Raw genomic sequence first — 26,156 nt, 5'->3', positions numbered from 1 at the left:
CGCACGCCACCAGACCTGGATAATTTTTGTATTTTATTGTAGCAATGGGGGTCTTGCTATGTTGCCCAGGCCAATCTCAAACTCCAGAACTCAAGCAGTTGTCCTGCCTCAGCCTCCCAGAGTGCTGGGATTATAGGCATAAGCACTGCACTGGGCCAATAAGAGGATTTTTAATGACTATACAATATTATTCTGCCTACGTACACCACAGATTGTTTGTTCTGTCTCCCAAGCTTACCATTTAGGAGGTTTCCCACTTCTGGCTATCATAAATCATGCCACGATGCGTTGCCTTCCATGTTCTCTCTGCACATCTGTGACCATGTGTGTAAAAGGTCCTAGTTGTCTCCTTTTGCGTCGTCTTAACCTTGTTGCTGAATGTGAGTGTAAAATCTGCCAGGGAGCTCAAGTACGTGGCGCCGGAGAGGGCAGGCAATCTCACGGTCCTTCTGCAGCTACGAGGTTGGTTGGTTTGTTTTTTTATGAACACATTCTTGGTGAACCATAAGATGTGTGCAGTTCCCCTCAATGCCTGGGCATAGTCTGAGCCTTACCCTCAGGTCCAGACAATGACAGCATTCAGATGTGTACCCGAATGAGCTCGGAGTGTGAAGCAGAAAGATTTAGGAGGGTGCTGGAGTTTTACCACCACATTGCCATGACCTTGGACCCAAGGGGTAAGGTCAAAGGACAGAGGTCAGGAACTGTAGGGGACCTCCTCCATCCGTGTTATTGATTAACCACCGAAGGATTGTGGTTGTTCAGAGGAAGACAGTGGGGGCTGTTTGAGCAGGGCTGGACAGTGTTTTACAGACACTGTAGGAAACTGTCAGATGTGCCTCCCTTGGTGTTAGCTTATCCATGGGCCATCGAGGCAAAAGCTCTGTACCATGTGGTATTAGTGTTGGCTCAGAGTGGAGTTAATAAATAGTCATTACTTTTTTTTCTTTTCCTTTTTCTTTTTTGAGGCAGAGTCTCGCTCTGTCACCCAGGCTGGAGTGCAGTGGCACAATCTTGGCTTGCTGCAACCTCCGCCTCCTGGGTTCCAGCGATTCTCCTGCCTCAGCCTCCAGGGTAGCTGGGACTACAGGCACACGCCACCATGCCCGGATACTTTTGTATTTTTAGTTTCTTTATTTGTTTGTTTTGAGGTGAAGTCTCACTCTGTTGCCCAGGCTGGAGTGCAGTGCCACAATCTCAGCTCACTGCAACCTCCGCCTCCCAGGGTTTAAGTGATTCTCCTGTCTCAGCCTCCCGAGTAGCTGGGATTACAGGCGTGTGCCACCATGCCCGGTTACTTTTTTGTATTTTTAGTAGAGACGGGGTTTCACCATGTTGGACAGGCTGGTCTTGAACTCCTGACCTCAAGTGATCCACCCTCCTTGGCCCCACAAAGTGCTGGGATTACAGGCGTGAGCCACCGTGCCTGGCCCATAAATAGTCATTTCTTAATGATCACATTTTAGGAGGATGATGCTGTTCTTTCTTCTTAAGTATTTATTTTTATCAGAGTCAAGTGATAGGAAGTTCAATTTCAAGTACAAGACATTTGGATCAAGAAGTGACTATTTATGACAGAGTCTTGCTCTGTTGCTCAGGCTGGAGTGCAGTAGTATGATCTCAGCTCACTGCAACCTCCGCCTCCCTGGTTCAGGCAATTCCACTGCCTCAGCCTCCCGAGTAGCTGGGATTCCAGGCGCCCACCACCACGCCCAGCTAATGTTTTGTACTTTTTTTAGTAGAGATGGATTTTCACTATGTTGGCCAGGCTCGTCTTGAACTCCAGACCTCAGGTGATCCACCCACTTCAGCCTCCCAAGGTGTTGGGATTCCAGGCGTGAGCCACGGCGTCCAGCAAGAAGTGACCTTTTGTGCAACTGTCTCTTCTGCGGATTCCTAGCAGGCTGTCTTTTGTTTCATGCTGTGTTAAAAAAAAAACTGAAGCAGTATTTAAAAATCACTTGATTTTATATGAAAATTAGCTTTTCTCAAGAAAGATCAGGTCTGGAAATAGTGGGCCCAGCTTCTACCTGATAATGGTTGGCCAGGCTGGGCAGCTGCTACCTCAGTTTTCTTCTGACCCCCACATGGCTCTGCTCTGCTCCTCTCCAAACCCCTGTCGTCATTTGAATCTGCAACCACTGTTGGTGCATTTGAATGTATTTTCTTATTGAGTGAAGAAAACCGTGTGTCTTTGGATAGATTTATAATTTTGAAAGGCTGGATTAGGGCTGACCGGTGACTCTTTGTGAGCCTGAGTATTTATCTTACTGAATGCCACCAAATAACCCCTTTTATCAGATGTCGCATTCCCGCCTCGTATTATATGTGCTCTGATGATTGGTGTGCATCCTGCTTTTGACAAGAATTCAAGGCTACTGAGCGTGATCTGGATTATTTCCCAAGCACAGCATCCCAGGTACAAAGAGAAAACTTTAAAAACTTGTCACAGGTGGTTTATTGCTGACCAAGAAATGATGAAAAAGCCCTTTCACGGATGGTTTCTGGCATGAGTTCCTCAGATGGGCATTTGAGGAAGGGAAAGGTGTGGGCTCTGCCCCTTTGGTTTCTTTTCACCCAAAGCAGAAAACACAACAGACTCCTGAGACAAGATCCCCTCCCCGCCCTTTCTACCTTTCCAGCATTTTATCCAGTTCGCGTCTAATTTATCTGTTCATTCGTCCACCTTAACGAGCTTGTGTTTTTCTGCTGCTGGCCTGACCTGCAGTTATTGAGACCCTAACTCAGGCTCTTAACAGCAGTGAGACCCACGCCCCTGAAATCCTCTGTCCTGTATGATAAGGAGTGATTTCTTTGAACAGAAGCCCGGAACTGCCAGAATGCTAAGTAACCTCGTTGTATATCACTTTATTTTGGGAGGGAATGCAGTTAGCTCAGCTCACTCCCCAGATGTTTGGCCCACAATTGAGAGGTGCTGGTGAGTACCCCACTTCTAAACTGGTCTTCCCTGAGTAGGACTCTGGGGGATGTTATGTGTCCTGTTAGCAAGTAGCTTTAAATTAACACTGACTTAAGCTAAAGTGGAGGAGAGTGGAAAGGGAGAAGGGAAGACTTCCTGCAGGGCTCAGATCCTGTTGGAATCAGCTCCCAAAGAGACTGAGAACGTTCTTGTTTTGTTTTGTTTTTGAGACAGAGCCTTTCTCTGTCACCCAGGATGGAGTGCAGTGGTGCAATCTCTGCTCTCTGCAACCTCCGCCTCCCAGGTTCAAGCGATTCTCCTGCCTCAGCCTCCTGAGTAGCTGGGATTACAAGCACCCGCCATCATGCCTGGCTACTTTTTGTATTTTTATAGAGATGGGGTTTCACTGTGTTGACCAGACTGGTCTTGAACTCCTGACCTCAGGTGATCCTCCTGCCTCGGCCTCCCAAAGTGCTGGGATTACAGACATGAGCTACTGCACCTGGCTGGTATGATTTTATATATGCGAATCATTACTGGTTTGTTAATTTTAAACTTTGGAAGACAATTGTTAGCTGACAAAACAGGGCTGTATTGAAAGTTAGAGCATCTTAGTCTGTTTGGCCTGCTACAACAAAATGCCATCAACTGGGTATCTTGTAAACAACAGAATTTATTTCTCCTAGTCCTGGAGGCTGGGAAGTCCTGTGTCAGCATCCTGGCAGATTTGGTGTCTAGTGAGGGCCTGTTTCCTGGCTGATAAAAGGCCCTCTTTTCACTCCGTCTCTCATGGCAGAAGGAGCGAGGGAGCTCTCTGGGGTTTGTTTTATAAAGGTACTCATCCACTCATGAGGAACCCCACCCCCATGACTTAATCACCTCCCAAAGGCCCCATCTCCAACTGCTAGCACATTGGGGATTAGGTTTCAACATATGAATTTTACGAGACATAAACATTGTCTATAGCACAGCCATTAAATTAAACAAATAACTAAGTGAATGAGTTTTCAAAGACTTAGGCAGACCAGTAGTCAAAAACTAAAACTAAAAAAACACACACAAAAAAAACAGAAAAACCCACTACTTGTTTGGTCCTTTCTTTGACAGTTAGAGGTCAGTATGACAGTTTTTTCCATTGGTCAAAGCTCAAAGCTAGTTAGTGCTGGCTGACTCATTAGGCTTGAACTTAAATAAGGTAGAGTCTTGAAAAATAATTTCTTACAAATGTAAATTTAGTTAATAGAAGCAACAGAAACTGAATTCGGTATCTGAGCATAGTAGACTAAGGATGCATAAAGATACATTTTCAGAGCTGGAGCAGAAATGAGAAATCGTTGTCTACTTCAAGATTTTTATTTTGCGGAGGCCTGTGGGGGCTGGGGGCAGAGCAGGGACTGGAACCCCAGTTTTGAGCTCCAGCTTGATCTCTTCTTCAGGGTATAGCAGGTCAGCCAAGATGACATCCAGGGGTTCCAGAGAAAGAAAGGACTGGGGGTGGACATCTGCATACCTTTGCCTTGTGGCTTCTGCAGAGCTGTCTCTTGGTAAAAGGAACGGGAACTCCAGAGGAGCCCCAGGTGTGTTTTTTTTTTTTTTGATACAGAGTCTCACTCTGTCACCCAGGCTAGAGTGCAGTGGCATGGTGTCAGCTTACTGTAGCCTCTGCCTCCCAGGCTCAATCAATCTTCCCATCTCAGCCTCTCCAGTAGCTGGGACTATAGGTGCGTGCCACCATGCTTGGCTAATTTTTTAATTTTTTTGTAGAGACGAGGTCTTCTTCCCAGGCTGGTCTTGAACTCCTGGGCTCAAACCATCTTCCCACCTCAGCCTGCCAAAGTGCTGGGATTATAGGTGTGAGCAATTGCGCCCAGCAGGAATCCTGATTAAACAGACATACAGGAAGCAGCTGGGCTGCTACAGGATTCCCTGAAAATGGACTCTTTACCTTCCACCATCCTCAGTGAAAAAGCAATTACCATGAACTATTTAAGGCATGCGGAAAGTTAGACTTACCTACCACTAGGCTTAAAGATAACCAAACATAGAACCGGGCGCGGTGGCTCACGCCTGTAATCCCAGCACTTTTGGGAGGCTGAGGTGGGTGAATCACCTGAGGTCAGGAGTTCGAGACCAGCCTGGCCAACATAGTGAAACCCCGTCTCTACTAAAAAAAATACAAAAAATTAGCTGGGTGTGGTGGCAGGCGCCTGTAATCCCAGTTACTAGGGAGGCTGAGGAAGGAGAATCACTTGAACCCGGGAGGCAGAGGTTGCAGTGAGCCGAGGTCGCGCCATTGCACTCCAGCCTGGGCGACGAGTGAAACTCCATCTCAAAAAAAAAAAAAAAAAAAAAGATAACCAAACACTTCCAGTGGAGGTGATGCCTCCCGAGTACCCCTCTCCCTATCACCTACCCACCTACCCGCAGCCCCTGTCAACTGCCTCCTAAAAGCTGCCTCCCCTTCTCCTTCTAAAGATTAAGCTTTATGAGAGGAAAGTGGGAGGGCCTTCCTTTGCTTTCTTGGTTTTTTGTAGACACTGTACCTTTGGACTTGGTTGGGAATAAAGTGACAGCTTGTTTGGCACTGAAATTGGAAGCCCTCCTGTATTCCTTTCCTGTTATTGCTGTACCAGATTATTGTGCATCTGTTTTTTGTTTTGTTTGTTTTGTTTTGTTTTCGTGATGGAGTCTAACTGTGTCGCCCAGGCTGGAGTGCAGTGGTGCGATCTCGGCTCATTGCAACCATCACCTCCGGGGTTCAAGCAATTCTCCTGTGTCAGCTTCCCAGGTAGCTGGGATTACAGGTGCCTGCCACCACATCCACCTAATTTGTGTACTTTTAATAGAGATGGGATTTCACCATGCTGGCCAGATTGGTCTCGAACTCCTGACCTCAAATGATCCACCTGCTTCAACCTCCCAAAGTGCTGTGATTACAGCCGTGAGCCACCACACTGGCCAGCATCTGTTTTAAAATGAAACAAATAGATTTTCTTACAGTTCTATAGATCAGGGGTGGACATGGGATGAGGGTCTCACCGAGACAGGATCAAGATCGCTTGATGACCATTGCTGCGTTGCTGCTGAGGCTCTAGGAGCGAATCTGTTACTTTGCCTTTTCTAGCCCCTTGATGCTGCCCACATTCTTTGTATATGGCCCCTTCCTTCATTCTCAAAGTCTGCATCATCATGTCTCTCTGACCCTTCTTCTGTTCGTGAGTCTCTCTCTGGTCATAACCAGGAGCAGTTCCCTTTTGAGGACTCATGTGACTTATCGGGTCTACCTGGATGGTCTGGGATAAGCTCCGCCTATTAAGGTCCTTACATTGGATCCCATCTGCAAAGTTCCTTTTGCCATGTGAGGTCACATTCTCAGGTTCTGGGGATTAGGACGTGGGCCTCTTTGGGAGCCATTATTCTGTCTGCCACACCTCCTGTCAACTTTCTAATGGGTAATAGTGGGTTGGGGTGGCCCCCCACTGAAGACGTACTCATGTGCACGCACCCTGACTTAGGCCCCTGTGATTCAAGAAGGGGCATCTGATGAACTGGGATGGTACTGCTGTCCCTTGCGCCTCTTACTAAGGTCAGCTAGACCTAGGAGCAGATCCTGTCCCAGCCTGTCACAGCTGCCAGCCAAGAGCAGCTCACCAGGCCTCTGCTGTCCCGGAGTAAGCGTGATGAACCTGTCATCCAGCTCAGCAGGCACATACAGGCCCTTCATACTGTTCACGCCTCCCCATGCCCATCAGGGCCACCCTCCTGTGGCAGCAGGGGTGAAGGGCAAGCAGGGGCGGGGTCTCCGGCTCCTCCCTGCCTCTCCTCTTTCCCCATATTTTCTTCCCTTTCCCACTCTATTTCATTTTAATTCCTGGAGACCCTAGGCTAGATCCATCCGCAGATATGCTTTCTTCATGAGGTTTTAGAACAGGAGAATTCGTTGCTTACATTTATTTTATTATTACTTTTTTGAGACAGGGTCTTATTCTTACACCATTATGGCTCACTGTAGCCTCCACCTCCCAGGATCATGACCCTCCCACCTCAACCTCTTGAGTAACTGGAACGACAGGCATGCACTGCCGCACCCTAATAATGATTTTTTTTTGAGATACAGTCTCACTCTGTTGCCCAGGCTGGAGTGCGGTGGTGCGATCTCTACTCACTGCGATGTCTACCTTCCAGGTTCAAGAGATTCTTCTCCCTCAGCCTCCTGAGTAGCTGGGATTACAGGCACATGCCATCACCCCTGGCCAATTGTTGTATTTTTAGTAGAGACTAGATTTCACCATGTTGGTGAGGCTGGTCTCGAACTCCTGACCTCAGGTGATCTGCCTGCCTCAGCTTCCCAAAGTTCTGGGATTACAGGCATGAACCACCACCCTAATAATTAAAAAAAATTTTTTTTTTGGACATGGGGTCTGCCTGTGTTACCTAGGCTTGTCTCAAACTCCTGGGCTCAAGTGATCCTCCTGTGTCAGCCTCCCTAAGTGCTGGGATTAAAAGTGTGAGTCTCAGCACCTGGCCAGTTGCGTACGGTTAGGCCGTCTCAGGGAGAAGTCTAGATTTCTGTTTTTTCTTGAGAAACTGGAAGCTCCATCCACCTGGCCCTTGTCCCTGCAGGGCAGTAACCGTCACCTGTGTGTATAGTGGCAGCAGCCCCTTTGGCTGGGGCTGGCTCCTGCTTGCCACAGCCCCCACTCAGCCCTCTTCGCTATTTGCATCACCACTCTGGCCCCTGTCTTGGAGTTTGCAACCCTCATGCCTTTGACCTTAAGCTGAGCACGTCTGACTGAGGCCGTGAGAAGGTTCTGACTCGACACATGCGTGATGCCTCCTAAAGGGAAGAGTGTGTGCTGTGGAACTTTGCACCAGGAGGATCTAGGTGCCAGCCTGGCCTAGCTTTGCCACATGCCAGCGCTGTTACCTGGGGCAACTTCATTAACTGCTCTGAACCTCGGTTTCCTCTTCTGTGTGACCTGTGTTCTCCACCTCAGCACTGTTGACATTTGGGGCCAGATCATTCTCTGGTGAGGTCTGTCCTGTGCATTACGGGATGTTTTGTAGCGTCTCTGGCCTCTGCCCACTGGATACCAGCATTACCTCAGATGTTGCCGCAGGTCCCCTGGGGGACAGAATCCCCCAGTTGAGAACCACTGAAGACGCTCCCCCAGTGCAGTGCATGAGACTGAAAGGAGAGTCTGAAGGTGAAGGGCTGTGTCAGTCAGCATTCTCTTCCTTTTTTGTTGTTTAACTTGTTGCAGAGTCTTGCAGGAGTGATCCATAATTGTGCCAATCACTCTTTTTTTCGGGGGGAGGGGGGATGGGGACAGAGTCTCACTATGTCAACCAGGCTGGAGTGCGATGGTGTGATCTCAGCTCACTGCATCTCTGCCTCTTGGGTTCAAGCGATTCTCCTGCCTCAGCCTCCTGAGTAGCTGGGATTACAGGCACGTGCCACCACGCTTGGCTAATTTTTGTATTTTTAGTAGAGACAGGGTTTCACCATATTGGCCAGGCTGGTCTGGAGCTCCTGACCTCAGGTGATCCACCCACCTCAGCCTCCCAAAGTGCTGGGATTCCAGGCCTGAGCCACCGTGCCCGGTCGCGATCACTCTCAATCCTGTGCCGTCTCCTTCCGCCATGCCTCTGGTATGCAGCCCGCTTTGAACCTAGAAAAGATGAATTGTGCCTTATAGAGGGGCAGGTTTCAGTGTGAGAGCCCTCACAGACCCAGAGGAACAGACACTCATGGGCTAGCACTCGGCGTCCCCACGGGCAGTGACTACTGTGATTCGCCTGTCTCTGAGCCCCCTTCCGCCTTTGTGTTCACGGCACAGCCTGTGCACCCGGATTCTCGGCTGTGCATCTGACCTTCAACCCTGTGTTATGTTTAGGTGGCCCTGGTACAGTGGACCGAAAGTGTGGGCTTAACCCTGGTGGGCCGAGACCAGTCTTCCATGCAGCTGAGGACCCCTGGCGACCAGATCCTGAACTTCACCATCCTGCAGATCTTCCCTTTCACCTACGAAAGCAAACGTATGGGCATCATCGTGCGGGTGAGTCATTTTTATTCATGGCTCAAAGTGGTTAAGAACCCCAGGTGTGCTGCCTGTGTCCTTGTGGGTTGACATTCTTTCCAACCCTCTTTGCTGTGGTATCTGTCACCCAGACTAACCAGGGAGTATCATTCCCTAAGCAGAAAGGAAATTAGTTCATTGGTTGGACGCACCCCGTAACTCTGATCAGCTTTTGCTGTCCCTGGCTCCGGAGTGAAAGGTAAAGAGAACATCCATTGGGGATTTCTTGGTAGTACATCTCTTGTTCTCTTTTGTTTAATATTAAATATGGATTTTTTTATTGAGGTGAAATTCACATAATATCATTTTAAAGTGAAAAATTCAGTGGCATTTTGTCCATTCACAGTGTTGCTCAGCCACCGCTTCCCTCATGCTTCAAAACATTTTCATCACTCCAAAAGAATACCTTGTGGCCGGGCGCGTGAAAAGATTTTGCCAGTCTGAACAGTCTGATTTGATTTGATACGTTGTTTTTCTATTTGCTCTTTTAAAATTTTTTAATTTTTAAATTCTTTTTTTTTTTTTTTTGAGACGGAGTCTCGCTCTGTCGCCCAGGCTGGAGTGCAGTGGCCGGATCTCAGCTCACTGCAAGCTCCGCCTCCCGGGTTCACACCATTCTCCTGCCTCAGCCTCCCGAGTAGCTGGGACTACAGGCGCCCGCCACCTCGCCCGGCTAGTTTTTTATATTTTTTAGTAGAGACGGGGTTTCACCGGGTTAGCCAGGATGGTCTCGATCTCCTGACCTCGTGATCCGCCCGTCTCGGCCTCCCAAAGTGCTGGGATTACAGGCTTGAGCCACCGCGTCCAGCTTAAATTCTTATTAAAAGAATTTATTCATGAGAATCCTCCCACCTTAGCCTCCCGAGTAGCTAGGACTACAGGCTTGCAAAACCATGGCTGACTAATTTTTTAATAGATAACAGGGTTTCACTGTGTTGCTCAGGCTGGTCTCAAACTCCTGGCCTCAAGTGATTCTCCTGCCTGGTACTCCCAAAGTGCTGGAATTACGGGTGTGAGCCACTGTGCCCACCCCTCTATTTTCTCTCTTTACCCATGGAGACCACACTTTCCATCCTGGGCAGCATGGAAAATCTGGTATTCGTATGCCACTTGGTCTGGTTGTTCTGAAGCCTGCGTGATCATCTGATTTTTCCAAGGGAGCTTTAAAAATACAAATTACTTGGTTCAGTCCCACACCTATTTTGAAATGGGGTGGTTCTTCACATTATTTAGCTTGGTTGGAGAAAACTGTGCTTCAAATCTTAAGAATCTTTGGAATAAAGCTCTTTCATCTTTTCTGGACTTTTTTCTTTTCTTTTTTTTCTTAACAAATGGGAATCCTCTCCACCCTAATCTACCTAAGTGTTTCATGCCTCATGGAGGAAAGAATATATGTATTCATATATATATATATATGAATATATATGAATATGATGAAAAGCTACTCTGCCATAAAAAGGAATGCATTAGTGGCATTCGCAGCAAACTGGATGGGATGGGGGACTATTATCTAAGTGAAGTAACTCAGGAGTGGAAAGCCAAATATCGTATGTTCTCACTTACAAGAGGGAGCTAAGTTATGAGGATGCAGAGGCATAAGAATAATACAATGGACTTGGGGAGTCAGGGGGGCTGAAAGAGTGGGAGGAGGGTGAGCGATAAAAAAACTACAAGTTGGGTTCAGTGTATACTGCTCAGGTGATGGGTGCATGAAAATCTCACATATCACCATTTAAAAACTTATATAACCAAACACCACGTGTTCCCCAAAAACCTGTGGAAATAAAAGAAAAATCGAGTGCATTAGGAGAGGTAGAAATTGGTAACGTAGATTGTTGGGCACGTGGCCCTGCCCCCTGCCTGCTGGTGGAGTATTTTCAACTGAGGCTTGGCTTGTCAACTTCTCCTTCAGCCTCACAGGTTCCTTGACTTCCGACCACCTCTTACAGCATCTCCTTCTTCTTCCATAGCATTCGTTACACTGAAATTCTTGATTTCCTGCGGATTTGCTTGTCACCACCTGTCTTTTCTCCCTGCGGGTGAGAACAGGGGCCAGAATCCTTTTGGTCCTCCCATGTCTCCTGTGCCTAGCTTTCCTGCCTGGCACACGGTAGACTCACAGTCAGTGCCGAAGTAAGCAGGATTCAGCAGTGATTGCCGGTTGTCTTTTTTTTTTTTAATGTTAGGGAAGTTATCAAATAAGATACTTAAAATAAAAAACTCAAATCTTTTTCTCGCCTTCCTGGCTTTTCACCACTCTTCTCCTTGATCATTTACTATGTAGCTTTAGTGCCATGGGCACCTCTGGGGTAGTAGTAGAAATGGTAATAGCCACTAGCAGCAGTAATAGTAAGAAGAATGACAGGAATGACAGGTAACTATTTATTTTGTGAGACACAGTTTCACTCTGTCACCCAGGCTGGAGTACAGCGGTACCATCTCAGCTCACTGCAACCTCCGCCTCCCAGGTTCAAGCAGTTCTCTTGCCTCAGCCTCCCGAGTAGTTGGGATACAGGCATACGCCACTACGCCTGGCTAATTTTTTGTATTATTAGTAGAGACGAGGTTTTGCCATGTTGGCAAGGCTTGTCTGGAACTCCTGACCTCAAGCGATCCGTCCACCTTGGCCTCCCATAGTGTTGGGATTACCCTGCCCAGGTAACATTTAAATGGGGCTTATTGTGTGCCAGAGGCTGTTCTAAGTGATTTGCATAAAGTAACTCATTTAATACGTAACCATGTGAGGTAGGTACCATTAGGACTGATGTTTGGCAGAGGAGAAAATTGAAGTGGAAGGAGGCTCAGAAACCATCCCACTTCACACAGCCGGAATTGAGGGGGCTGGGAAACCTGTCCCAGTTCACACAGCTGGAATTGGGGGGCTGGGAAACCTGTCCCAGTTCATACCGCTGGAATTGGGGGGGCTGGAACTCACTCCAGGCTGCCTGGCTTCCAGCTCCCAGCTCTCTACCCCAGGACTTAGAGGTTAGGGCTGTGGTGTGACGAGAGGGACATTGAAAAGTTCACAAAGGACCCACAGTAATGTTAGGGTAGGATATTAACTATGTGTTGCTTCATAACAGATTACCCCACATTTAGTGGCTTAAAACAGCAATATGATAATCCCCACTTGCCTGCAGGTTCAGTTACCCATGGTCAACTATAGTCTAAAAATATGAAATGGAAAGTTCCAGAAATAAACAATTCGTAAGTTTTAAGTTGTGTGTCATTGTGAGTAGTGTGATGAATTTCATGCCATCCTACTCCATCCTCCTGGTCATGAATCATCTCTGTCTAGTGTACTCACACCATCTACCTGCCTGCTTGCTAGACACTCAGGAACCCTCAGATTGGCTGTTATGGTAGTGCAGTGCTTGTGTTCAAGCAAGCCTTATTTACTTTTATTACAGCATATTATAATTGTTCTATTTTGTTATAAGTTATTGTCAATTTCTTACTGTGCCTAATTCATAAATTAAACTTTATCATAAGTATGTATGTGTAGGAAAAAACATAATGTATATGGGGTCAGTATTATTTATGGTCTTAGACATCCACTGGGGTCTTTCTTACAGGGAAATGCATTCCCTTACTCCAGAAAATGTATTTCCCTGGAATAAGGAAGTTCCTCCCCTCCCCTCTCCCCTCCCCTCCCCTCCTCTCTCCCCTCTCCCATCCCCTCCTCTCTCCCCTCTCCCATCCCCTCCTCTGTCCCCTCCCCTCTCCTCCCCTCCCCTCCCCTCGATCTCTGTTCTTCTCCCCTCCCCTCCCTTCCCCTCCCTTCGTTCTCTGTTCTTCTCCCCTCCCCTCCCCTCCCCTCCCTCCCTCCTTCCCTCCCTTCCTTCCTTCCTTCCTTGCTTCCTTCCTTCCTCCTCCCCTCCGTTTCTTTCCTTCTTTTCTCTCTTCTCTTCTCTTTTTTTCTTTCTTTCTGTGGCATAATCACGGCTCATTGCAGCCTCGACCTCCCAGGCTCAAGCAACCTTCCTGCCTCAGCCTCCCAAGTAGCTGGGACTACAGGTGCACACCACCATACTCTGCTAATTCTTACCATTTTGGTGAAGATGGGGTCTCACCATATTGCCCAGGCTGATCTCAAATGATCCTCCCGTCTCAGCCTCCCAAAGTGCTGGAATTGCAGGCATGAGCCACCACACCTAACTGGGGGCTCTATTTTCTATTTGCTAACTGATAGTTTCTGTGGCCAGGACAGTTTCTGTGGCAGGCTTGGCTAGGTCCTCTGGCTCAGGGTCTCTCACAGCCTGGGCTTAAGGGATCTAAGATTCTATGGTGGTAGGATCCACATGCAGACGTCAGTGTTGTTGGCAGAGTTCGGCTCTGGGTGGGTTGTTGGACTGAGGGCCTTAGTTCTTTTCCTGGCTGTTGGCCAGAGGCCACCCTCAGTGCTTTCCCACGTGGGCCTCCCTGTAGTCAGCTCCCCGTCAGCTACCTCATCAGAGTGAACAGGTAAGAGTGAATAAGATGGCAGTCACAGTCTTCTATCACCCACTCTCAGAGGTGACCTCCCCTCACGTCAGCCTCATGCCATTATCAGAAGCAAGTCACTGGGTCCAGCCCCATTCCAGGGGGGTGGCTGGTGCACGGCTTGAGTACCAAGAGGTGTGGGTCCTTGTGAGCCACTTTCAAGGCTTTTGGAGGAGATGGAGGTGGCACTGAGCTCTTGTGTTGAGGAACCAGAGACGCACACCATGAATGTGATTGAAACGGCACACATTAGGGTGTTTTTTGTTTGTTTTTGAGACGGAGTTTCGTTTTTGTTGCCCAGACTGGAGTGCAATGGCATGATCTCAGCTCTCTGCAACCTCTGCTTCCTGGATTCAAGCAATTCTCCTGCCCCAGCCTCCCGAGTAGCTGGAATACAGGCATGTGCCACCATGCCTGGCTAATTTTGTGTTTTTAGTAGAGATGGAGTTTCTCCATGTTGGCCAGGCTGGTCTCAAACTCTCGACCTCAGGTGATCCACCCGCCTCAGCCTCCCAAAGTGCTGGGATTACAGGAATGAGCCACCATGTTTGCCCTATGTTAGGGGATTTTTATGTCCAGAGGCCAATAGGTTCTTTCAGACTCTGTAGGACCTGTGTCCTTGGCAACTCTTGGGTGGAGAGGGAGCTTTCTCTCCCACACAGCTGCTGCTTTTCCCACTGGTCCACACCTGGCTGGATCCCTGGCTTCTAAACTGTATCTTGAGTGTGCATCTGATGTCAAGAACATCTGTGGTCTGGAAGCAGCAGCATAAATCCTGTGGGTGGGGTGTTTCCTGGGGAATGAGTGTCATTATCTCCTATGGAATTACTTTAATTTTGTTCCAGCCTGAATTTTTTCAAGACCTAGGGCCGTGGGCTCTGCTAAGGTCATTTGAGGGTTGACTCATCATTGAACAGTCCCTAATATCAGCCATTCTAGAATAAGTGAATGGCATAGGCCACTCTTCATCTAGTTATGAAGGACGTGTTACATTTTTTTGAGATGTGGCTCGTGTGTCTTCCAGCAGGAAGAACAGGGACTCTGTGCTTCAGAGTCTGCGATGCTGTCAGATGGGCAAATCTATTTTCGTTTTAACCTGGCATGCCCCCCCTTCCCAGGTTATTAAAAAACATTCACAGTTAAGGCATTTAGAACAAAAAATTACAGGTAAAGAGGGGGATCAAAACTGCCCGCCTGCCTGCCCTTCCTTCTTTCCTTCCTTCCTTCCTTCCTTCCTTCCTTCCTTCCTTCCTTCCTTCCTTCCTTCCTTCCTCTTTGTCTCTCCCTCTCCTTCTTTCCCTTTTTTTTTCCTTTCCTTCCTTCCCCTTCCCCTTTTTCTTTTCTTTCTTTCCCTCCCTCCGTCTCTCCCTCTCTCCGTCTCTCCCTCCCTCCCTCCCTCCCTCCCTCCCTCCCTCCCTCCCTCCCTCCCTTCCTTCCTTCCTTCCTTCCTTCCTTCCTTCCTTCCTTCCTTCCTTCCTTCCTCCCTTCTCTCTCTCTCTCTCTTTCTTTCACCTCCCTCCCTTTTTTTCTTTTCTCTTCTTTTCTTTCTTTCTCAAGACAGAATCTCACTCTGTTACCTAGGCTGGAGTGCAGTGGTGTGAACATGACTCACTGCAGCCTTGACCTCCTGGAATCAAGGGATCCTCCTGCCTCTGCCTCTTAAGTAGCTGGGACTGCAGGAATGCACTGCCATGCCCAGTTCATTTTTAAATTTTTTTGTAGAGCCAAAGTCTCTCTATGTTGCACAGACTGGTCTCAAACTTCTGGCCTCAAGCAGTCCTCCCGCTTCAACTTCCCTAAGTACTGGGATTACAGGCATGAGCCACCGTGCCTGACCAGTTCATCTCCATTTTCACCCCCCAAAAGACCTTTTACCTTTTCCTTTCAGTCTCTTTTCTAAGCATATCCGAGTGTAAATATCCACACACATTTTGATAAAATGGGCACTGAGCTCCATAGAAGGCTTCCTAAACTTCCTCCCTCATTGAACTATGATGATGAGAATTTTCTCATATTATTAAAATCTGATTTTAATGATTTTTAATGCACATGCAGTGTTCTGTTGAAAGAATACGCCACTATTTTATTCATTAACTTATTTTTTGGCTGCTTAGGCTGTGTCTCATTTCAGTTGTTTTTTTTTTTTTTTTTTTTTGAGCCCGAGTCTCACTGTGTCATCCAGGCTGGAGTGCAGTGGCGTAATCTTGGCTCACTGCAACCTCTGCCTCCTGGGTTCAAGTGATTCTCCTGCCTCAGCCTCCTGAGTAGGTGGGATTACAGTTGCGCGCCACCACCCCTGGCTAATTTTTGCATTTTTTAGTAGAGACGGGGTTTCACCATGTTGGGCAGGCTGGTCTTGAACTCCTGACCTCAGGTAGATCCACCAGCCTCGGCCTTCCAAAGTGCTGGAATTGCAGGTGTGAGCCACTGCGCTAGCCTGTTTCTCGGTTTTGACTACTAAAAATAGTGCTGTGAATGTCCATCTTGGTGAGGTTATCTTTAATGAAATAAGTATTATTTTGCTATTTTTTGTCATTTTCTGACCTGTCTCTTTATCTTTTGTTGGGTGGGTGAAACTGGGCCTCTGGGGCTTTTGGACTAGTTCTCCCCTTGGCACAAACCTCACCACACTCCTCTAATGTGGTGATTCTCATCCTGGGGGCATTCGAGAGTGTCTGGCAGCATTTGTGGTTGTCACAACCAGAGGCTGGGAATGCTACCGGCATCTCATAGGTGGAGAACAGGGATGTCGCTCAGTATCCTGCAGTGCACAGGACAGCCCCCACCATGAGGAAGGGCCTGGGAAACCCTGTTGTGATGTGTTCATATAACCTGAATGCTGTATGCAAATGACTGTCCAAGTACCTGGTGTGAGGAAGTTTTAGTTCAGTTATAAAACTTCTCCTAGGCTTGGATGGTGGCTCTTGCCTGTAATACTTTGGGAGGCCAAGGCAGGAGGATCACTTGGGCCCAGGAGTTTCTGTCCAGCCTGAGCATCATTGCAAAAAGCAAAACAATTAGCTGGGCATGATGGTACATGCCTGTAGTCCCAGCTGCTAGGAAAGTTGAGGTCAGGAGGTCCAGGTTGAGGTCACTTGAGTCCAGGAGGTTGAGGCGGTAGTGAGCCATGATTGTGCTGTTGCACTCTAGCCTGGGCAACACAGCAAGACCCTGTCTCAAAAAAATAAAGAAAAAAATAAGAATAAGAAAAAAAAAAGAAAACTTCTCTCGACTTGGTTTAGTGACTGTGGACAGCCCCAATTTGGGTCTCCCCGGTCTCTTTTTAAAACACATGTGAGCACATGCACAGTGCAACGTGGCACCTTCTTGCACCCACAAAACAAGGCCATTTCCTTATGTGAATCTTTGTCTCTTAAGAAATCAGGCAAGGTTGGAGAAAGACTCGTGTGCTGTCTTTTTGCAGGAAGGTTGTGTCCCTGTTTTGTTTTCGTGGCATACAAGATGTTCCGATGCCTTCTCCCCCTTCCCACGTGGAGCCACGGGTTTGGATCGTGGCTATAGATCATCATAGCACTGTCACTGCTGGACTAAAAGAGGCCTTTGAGCAGGTGCCAGATGCCGACCACAGTGGGAAAAGATGAGGCCCCCAAACAATGCCACACAGCCGGCTGATCTCTGTAAAGTTATGGCGTAATCTTGCCATAATATGGGAACGAAGTAAACTTGTGATGAACTCCGTGGGAGGAAGTGACTCATGGGAGGAGATCGTTGATGCGGTATTTATATTGGACAGAACTTCTGAACTCGCTCGAGCCCTTTTCATAGTGAGGAAGCTGGGCTGGGAGCATCATTTCCTACGGCCATGTTGTTGAGCACCCTTTGGTTGTGGGGGGGAAGGAAAAAAATAAAACCTCGGATGCTTTAATGTGCAGACCCCACAGCTCTCTTTGGCCTGCGTCAAGAGCAGGCATAGCTGCAGTCTATCGAAGATAAAGTGTGCAGTTGAACACTTTTCAACGCGGGTGCCTGTCTGGGCCTGGGGGTGCTTTTATGAGTCAGCATGTTGTTCTAAAAGATTGTCGGTGATTAAGGGGCATTTGAAAGTTATTTTAAAAGAGGAAACTCTACCACTATCTGATTTTGGGTATTTCTGTTCCGTGAAAGGGCTGTAGAGGCAAAGGGGCCCCCGAAGGAGCCGAAACCAAAGAACAAGGCCGACAGATCCAGTTTGTTGTTACAGGTTGTTTTATTGGGGAAACTTACACATAGAAACGTGGGTTTTGGGGGAGCTGAGCAGACAGAAGTGTAGTTTTGGGTGGCAGCAAAACAGATGGATCTCCACACTGTTACTCCCTAGACCCAGGGCTTACACCACAGGGAAAGGGTCCGCGTGCCCCAGCGGGACAATTACAGGCACCTTCCAGGAGAGGCGAGAAGGCTGTATGTGTCATCACCTGTAATTTGTGTGATAACGTCAAGGTTGATAGACTCTTACGTGAAGGATGGTGAATTACGTAGGAATTGGGGGTGTTCACGGGATTTGGCTAATCAGAAGCCAGCATGGCACATTTGCATCTGAGATGCAGTCACTTTTTTTTTTGAGGTGGAGCTTCGCTCTTGTTGCCCAGGTTGGAGTGCAATGGTGCAATCTCAGCTCACTGCAACCTCCACCTCCCAGGTTTAAGTGATTCTCCAGCCTTGCCTCCTGAGTAGCTGGGATTATAGGCATGCACCACCACGCCCAGCTAATTTTGTATTTTTAGTAGAGACAGGGTCTCACCATGTTGGCTAGACTGGTCTCGAACTCCTGACCTCAGGTGATCCACCCACCTGAGCCTCCCAAAGTGCTGGGATTACAGGCGTGAGCCACCACACCCGGCTTGAGATGCAGTCACTTTTGTCTCCATGGTTCCATATTCAGTGAAGACTTTATGGGCATTTATTCTGAGCTTCCTGGAGTAGCAAAATTTAGGCACAAGGTATTGATGGCCATGCTGAATTTTCTTGCCTGTCTTTGCTGCCTCCCACCTCCCAGCAATGCAAGTCACTGGGGGGAAATGGGGGAAGGATCTGTGGCTGCGCCATCATTCCTCAAAGCCAGGACTTCTCAGTCTCAGCACTGTTGACTTTTAGGGCTGGAGGAATTCCTGGTGGTGGTTGGGGGCGTCCTGTGTGATGTAGGAGGGTGAGCAGCACCCCGACCTCCACCCGTCAGATGCTAGTAGGACATTGCCAGCGTTGACACCTAGAGTGTCTCCAGACATTGCCACATGTCTTCTGGAGGGCCACATTGCCCTGTTGAGAGTACTGGGCTGAGCCTTGCTCTCTATGTACAGTATGGCTGGGAGACTTGGGAAGTCACTCTCATCCCAGCAGCAGTTATACCACTGAGGGGCCCTTTTTGTGCATCAGTCTCTGTGCTACATGCTTGATTTCTGTTTTACAGATGAGAAAACTGAGGTTTAGGGAAGAGGAGTAGCTTGTCCAGCTGCACACAACTACGAACTGGTACTTGGCGCAAGCATTTGATGCCTGTGCCATGGTGCTACCCACTACCCAGAAAATCTGGTCAGGGTGAGCGGAAACTCTGGGTAGTTGGATCTCTAGGCAGGTCCTCAGACGTAGGGATCTGGAATTATTCTCAGCTGAGACAGCCAGTTTGCCCCCAGGAGACATTTGCTAAAGTCTAGAGACATTCTGGTTGTCACCATGGCGGGTATGACTGGCCTCTAGTGCGTAGGGGCCAGGGCTGCTGCTCAACATTGTACAGTGCACAGGAGGGGCCCTGCAGAACAAAGACTTATCCTGCCCCAAATATGTACAGTGACGAGGTTGAGACTCCCTGTTCTAGTCCTTATCTTCCCTATTCTTTTGGTGGACCACAGTTTGATGATATCTGCAGTCCCAAGTGTAAATCTAAAATCATAGCATGTGAGTTTATTCCATTTGAAATAGTAATAACTTTCAAAACAAAGGTCTTAAATCCACTTGATCTTGCTTTCGTCATTGAATAATCTTCCAAATGCTTCGAGTTTTCCTTTTATTTTCTGTAGCCTTTGCCCCTAAATAAGGCCCCTTCTTGCTTTTCATCTTCAGCCAAGTGAAAAAACATTGATGTCTGTTAAGAGCACTTTATATACCGTCTGTCGTGGGAAGCAGGTTTGCAGCCAAAAGAGGGTGTTCCTTTCAGTTTCTCATTCCTTCTGGCCTCCCTCTCTAGGATGAATCAACTGGAGAAATTACGTTTTACATGAAGGGAGCAGATGTGGTCATGGCTGGCATTGTTCAGTATAACGACTGGTTGGAGGAAGAGGTAAGTGTGATGCAGTTAAAACAGACCTTGGAAGCACGTTCTGCAGAGGCAGACCCTTGCATGGTAAGGTGGGTCTCTGTATTTGTTATTGGTGGCTGTGTAACAAACCACCCTGAAATGTAGCTGTTTAAAGCAGCACCCAATTGATATATAATGGTTTCTGTTGGTCAGGGATCCTGGTGTGGCTGAACTGCATCCTCTGCTTCAGGGCCTCCCACTGGCTGTAATTCAGATGTTGGCTGGGGCTGTGGTCTCATCTCAAGACTTGACTGGGGTGGGATCCACTTGTGAGCAAGCTCAGTGGTTGTGGGCTGCATTCAGCTCCTTTTGGACTGTTGAACTAAGGGTCTCAGGTTCTTGCCGACTGTTGGCCAGAGGCTGCCCTCTATTCCTTGCAGGTGGGCCTCTCCCATAGGGCCACTCACAGACTGGCAACTGGCTTCATCAAACAGAGCAGGTGAGGGAACAAGAGAGGGCAAACAAGATGGAAGTCACTGTCTTTACTCACCTGATCTCAGATGTGAAATCCTCTTACTCTCGCCTATCCTGTTTGTTAGGGACAAGTCACTAGGGCCAGCACACACTCAAAGGGTGGGCAGTTATAACAGAATGTGAGTTCCAGGAGGGGGGTCTGTGGGGGCCACATCAGGGGCTGCCCAACCTGGTTTGTGACATGGACAGTTGACCAGCAGCAGGAGGGAAACAGTACTCAGGCTTTTCAGGCCATTTTTGTCCCATCTCTTAGCTCTAGGTGGGGAATTGACATTTTGCATTAGATTCTCAGCTTGAGGGTTGCAAACTCAAACGTCTACAGGGGCCTGGCAGTTAATGCAAATGAACAAACAGGTTGTGATTTTGAGCAGAGTTGCACTTTGCGTGTAAAACGTGCTGAAGTGTTCTTCACTTGACACCTCCGCGTCCTGGGAACACGCGGAGGCCACCGCTCCTCAGCCATCGTTGATTGTGGTGATTTGGGCAAATGCACCTGGTTTTGTCAGATGCTCAGTTTTTCCACCCATTCAGCAATCCAGATTAGTGTGTGAGACCATAGAATGTTGACTTTGGAAACATATATGTGCTAGTCAAAGACAATCTGTATGTGGGACCATGTTTGGCCCACCGGCTGCCTCTCTGCAACCTCCCCTGTAGAAGGTTTGCTCCAGGGAGGATTGCTGTAGGGGAAATAACTTTCTGATTTGCCATTTTCCCTGTCCCTGTGGTGGTCCCTCACTGCAACCTCCTCCTCCCAGTGAAGTCAGGAGCTCTCGGCACCACTCCCACTCTGACCATGGTCTATTTTTCAGTGTGGCAACATGGCCCGAGAAGGGCTGCGGGTGCTTGTGGTGGCAAAGAAGTCTCTCGCAGAGGAGCAGTATCAGGACTTCGAAGTAAGTTGTTTTGGAACCTTTCCATTGCCTTTGCAGCCCTGCCTGCCTCCTGGTCACTCCTTCCACCATCCCTCATTCTGTGCGAGCCATTCTGATGTCGTTGCTGGGCACACTGGGTTCACTGTTGTTGCAGGGCCTTTGTACTTGCTGTTTTGTCTGCCTGGAACTCTCTTCACCCACAGAGCCCCATGGCCCATTCCCTCGCTTCTTTTGGGTCTCAGTTCAAAAGCCATGTCCTCCAAGAAGTCTTCCTGGACCACCTGTATAAGGCTCCTTCTCACTTTCCATCCATCACACCATTTCACTTTCTTCATTGCACTTGTCACTATCATTGTGTGCTACCATTTGGGGCCAAAAACTATGTCTAGGAGTTGAATCTAGAGAGGCCAGAAAAATATAAACTTGACCCTGTTCATATATATGTATATATTTAGCGTTGATCTTGTCTATCTCCTTTCCAGAATAAAATATTTTTGAGGGCAGGGACTTCACAAGTTTGGTTTGTTCTTCTTCTTCTTTTTTTTTTTTTTTTGAGACAGAGTTTCACTCTTGTCGCCCAGGCTGGAGTGCAGTGGTGTAATCTTGGCTCACTGCAACTTCCACCTCCCAGGTTCAAGGGATCCTTCTGCCTCAGCCTCCGAAGTAGCTGGGATTACAGGTGCCCACCACCATGCGCAGCTGATTTTTGTATTTTTAGTACAGACAGGGTTTCACCATGTTGGCCAGGCTGTTCTCGAACTCCCGACCTCAGGTGATCTACCCGCCTGGGCCTCCCAAAATGCAGGGATTATAGGCGTGAGCCACTGCGTCTGACCTGGTTTATTCTTGTATCCTTGATAGTTAAAGACAGTCCTTGGCACATGGTATGCCTTCAGGAAAATGTGGCATAAATCATTCTCTTGGAGCCCTAGTTTCTTTTCTCTTTTTTTTTGCACATTTATTTTGAGACGGGGGTCTTGCTGTGCCACCCGGGCTGATCTCAAACTCCTGGCCTCAAGCCATCCTCCTGCCTCAACCTCCTTGTAGCTGGGATTACAAGTGTGAGCTACCGCACCTGGTTCGGCTCCCTAATTTCTTTTTCTTTCTTTCCTTTTTTTTTTTTGTTTTTGAGACAGAGTTTTACTCTTGTTGCCCAGACTGTAGTGCCAATGGCACAATCTCGGCTTACTGCAACCTCTGCCTCCCAGGTTCAAGCGATTCTCCTCCCTCAACCCCCCAAGTAGCTGGGATTACAGGCATGTGCTACCGCGCCTGGCTAATTTTTGTATTTTTAGTAGAAACAGGGTTTTGCCATGTTGGCCAGGCTGGTCTCAAACTCCTGACCTCAGGTGATCTGCCCACCTCGGCCTTCCAGAGTGCTGGGATTACAGGCGTGAGCCACCACACCCGACCTCCCTAATTTCTTTAAGCTGTAAAAATGTTGGGGTTGAACCAGATTATTGACTTGTTTATTGTCATCCCATCCCATAGATTGTGTGTTCCCTGAGGGGAAGGTCCTTGTCTTGTTCACTGCGTGTCTCTGGTGCCTGGCCTAAAGGCAGCGTGCAGGAATGCAAGGGAGGGAGGCGGGATATGCTTCCTGGGGCCCTGCCCTGCTCCACACGGAGAAACTACCTGGATCTCTCTAATGAATTTGAGTTCTTTGTAAGCCATTATTTAACAAGCATTCTAGCCCTGATAAATGCTACCTGCCTTTTAATTTTAAAAGCATGTGCTTTGAGCAGGCCCATTAGGAGATGACTGGTTTTCCTCCAGGTTTTTACTAACATGATAAAGACAAGAAGCGGAAGTTTGGGTGGATGGTCTTCAGAAACTCGACTTGGTCTTTAGAAAACCTGGTGACTCACAGTTTGGTTTACAAAGTACATGTTGTGTGTGGGAGAACTTACTGTTTTTTTGAGATCTTGGCTGTGCCCGTCCCTGAGACAATCCAGTGAGGTTGGTGCTGTTATTGCCATTTCGTGGCCACGGCTCAGAGAGGTTAAGTGACTTGCTGGAAGTCTCCCAGCAGGTGAGTGTAGCGTGTAGGGTGGGACTCAGGTCTGTGCAGTGTCTACATGGAGGACTTGTGAGGAAGCTGGAAGCCTGTGTCACCCCTGTGGGTTGCAGCTCACCTGGGGTCCCCACCTTGTGTGGCGGGGATCGGGCATGGCCCTTGTACTCTTGGCACTGGCCAGTCAGCCTGGCCTCTCCTCGCCCTAAGCAGTGACTGCATCTGCCGATGTGTCCCAGGCCCGCTACGTCCAGGCCAAGCTGAGTGTGCACGACCGCTCCCTCAAAGTGGCCACGGTGATCGAAAGCCTGGAGATGGAGATGGAACTACTGTGTCTGACGGGCGTGGAGGACCAGCTGCAGGCAGACGTGAGGCCCACGCTGGAGACCCTGAGGAACGCTGGCATCAAGGTAGGGTGGGCTGGCCTCAGGGAAGGGCACTCCGGAGCGATGCTGGTTTTCCCTCAGCAGTGCAGGGAGATCAGAGAGGGAAAGGGTAGGAGCAGCAGCAGAGGAGACCAGGAGTGCCTTATCTGCAATGGGCCACAGCCACTGTTTCTGCCCCTACAACCCTGATTTTTTTTTTTTTTTTTTTTTTTTTTTTTTTTTGAGACGGAGTCTTGCTCTGTCGCCCAGGCTGGAGTGCAGTGGCACGATCTTGGTTAACTGCAACCTCCGCCTCCTGGATTCAAGCAATTCTTGTGCCTCAGCCTCCCTAGTAGCTGGGATTACAGGTGCGTACCACCACGCCCGGCTAATTTTTATATTTTTGTAGATAGAGGGTTTCACCATGTTGGCCAGGGTAGTCTTGAACTCCTGACCTCTGGTCATCTGTCCATCTCGGCCTCCGAAGTGCTAGGATTACAGGTGTGAGCCACTGTGCCTGGCCCTGCATCCCTGATTTTGGAAGGCGTCTTGTGTAGTGTTTGCCTTTACTGTACCGATGATTCTCCTGACTCCACTGGACTCCCTGGTGCTCAGGGCGGAGCAGCGTCCAGTGTGCACGGCTGCTCATTAAATTCCAGTTGAGTGGCAGCATGCCAGTCTGTCTGCTGTGTGGCCGAGTGAGTGAGTGACCACCCAGCAGAGTGACCGCCAATGCCATCACACTGTCATATTAGCATTTTGCACTCTACCGTTTGGGCCCAAAAAAAAAAAAAAAAAAAATACTAGGAGTTGAATCTGGAGAGGCCAGCAGAGGGCGCGTGAGGACTTGGTCCTCAGTGGACCAAGGGAGGTGTAAACAAACAAACTCCTTGGCCTGGAGCTCCTGGAAACGTGTCCCTGCCACTGGCCTCCACTCAAAAGTGGCTCTCTGCTGCATCCTGGGGCCTGTCCTTTCTGTAGGGCCTTGGGAGGAGGACAGGTTAGACGCCCGGCAACATTCGGGCCCACTGGGGACTCCCACCCCTGCGTGGCCTGTTTCCTTGTAAACACGATTGTGTCACGTGCATTCGGCTCACAGGCCTGGTTCGTCATAAGGAAATCACCAACGGGCTCTTGCTTCCGGAAGTCTGGCCCATTTCTCCTCCATTGTGGGGTCTACAGTTGGGCCTTAGCCATTCCTAAGACTTCTGGAGTTTCCATTTTCTGCTTCCATCTTTGTCTTGGAGTTTTTCTCCTTCTCAAAACTGTGTTATCCCAAGACGAGATATTTTATTCACAGGGTGTACATACATGTGACTTATCTTTCTAGTTTCCTGTTAGAGGAGAAGGGGAGGGGAGTGCCTGGGATGGGGCAGGTTGGTTGGTAATTAAAGTCTAAGATACGACCTTGCACAGGAAATTTTCTTTTTTTTTTTTCTTTTTTTTTTTTTTTGAGATAGAGTTTCGCTCTGTCTCCCAGGTTGGAGTGTGGTGGTGTGATCTCGGCTCACTGCAACTTCCACCTCCCAGGTTCAAGAGATTCTCCTGCCTCAGCCTCTCAAGTAGCTGGGATTATAGATATGTGCCACCATGCCTGGATAATTTTGTATATTTAGTAGAGATGTGGTTTCACCATGTTGGTCAGGCTGGTCTCGAACTCCTGACCTTAGGTGATTCACCCGCCTTGGCCTCCCAAAGTGCTGGGATTACAGGCGTGAGCCACCGTGCCCAGCCAGCTGCACAGGATATTTTCTACCTCAGCCCCTTGTATGGATGTAGAAACCGAGGCTGAGTGAGGCATCTCTGTTCCCCAGGTTCTCACATTGGGAAGCAGCAGAGCTGGGACTGGAGCTGGGGTCTCGGGCCCTTTCTGTACCACCTTCCCATCATCCCAGCATGGGACATTAGTCACGTCATGCACCTGATCTTTCTTTTCATGCCTTTCTGGAACTTGAGCTTCCTAATTCCTTCCCCAGTGTTTGTTCTCTTACATCAAACCCTGAGAACTATGACTAAACGAGGCTCACCAAAAAGAATATTGTTTTTAGGACAGGCGGGATGTTGAGGGAAAACAGACCTAGCCAGGGGAGAGGGCCCAAGAGGCTCAGCCCTGAGAAGTGCCCGGTGCCTTCCCTCTGCCCGTCTCACTGCCTGGGTTCCCATCCTACCTCTCCCTTTACTTCTGTGACCCTTGGCAAATGACTGAAGCTCTTAGTGCTTCCACTTCCAGCCTCCAGAAGCCGTCATGAAGGTAACAGGGAGCTCAGCGTGGGTGCTGGGCGCGTAGTGGATGCTCGGGAGACATTTGTCATGATCTTCTTTCCTATACTTTCCCTGCTATCCAGATTTTCTTTGACTGGTAGCCCCAAGACTGCTCCCAGCTGGGAGCAAGGAGAACAAAAGGGTGAATGAGGTAAAATCACAGAGCAGGAAGCACATTCCATGAGGACTCTGAAGACCCGGATTCTGGGCCTGGTTAGGACAAGAGGTAGCTGTGTGGTTTGGGGCAAGTCATCTACCCTCTCTGAACCCACAGCAGAGAAATGCAGTGTGAGCTAATACATGATGTGGGAGAACCGGACTCATTTACGGTCAGCGTTTTATAAGCTGAGTTAAACCCCAGAAGGGTCTGTCTTGCTCGTCCAGCTACATAG

At 48.6% G+C, this 26,156-nt stretch overlaps 1 protein-coding gene across 3 annotated transcripts in view; it reads left to right on the top strand.

Moving 5' to 3' along the window:
- The window catches only part of ATP9A (ATPase phospholipid transporting 9A (putative)), a 173,052-nt gene that overhangs the window by 121,147 nt on the left and 25,749 nt on the right, over positions 1-26,156 (top strand). For all 3 annotated transcript variants that reach the window (XR_004052706.1, XM_030915035.1, XM_030915036.1), the window contains exons 15-18: positions 8,818-8,979; positions 19,664-19,756; positions 21,061-21,144; positions 23,377-23,547. Coding sequence is in view for 2 of the 3 variants with exons in the window: in XM_030915035.1 (XP_030770895.1) it covers positions 8,818-8,979; positions 19,664-19,756; positions 21,061-21,144; positions 23,377-23,547 (510 nt within the window). In the remaining variant the exon portion in view is untranslated. The remainder of the gene's footprint in view (positions 1-8,817; positions 8,980-19,663; positions 19,757-21,060; positions 21,145-23,376; positions 23,548-26,156) is intronic.

Source organism: Rhinopithecus roxellana, chromosome 13 (assembly GCF_007565055.1).
Source record: "Rhinopithecus roxellana isolate Shanxi Qingling chromosome 13, ASM756505v1, whole genome shotgun sequence".
NCBI lineage: Eukaryota > Metazoa > Chordata > Mammalia > Primates > Cercopithecidae > Rhinopithecus > Rhinopithecus roxellana.
This window is presented reverse-complemented; position numbering and strand designations above follow the sequence as displayed.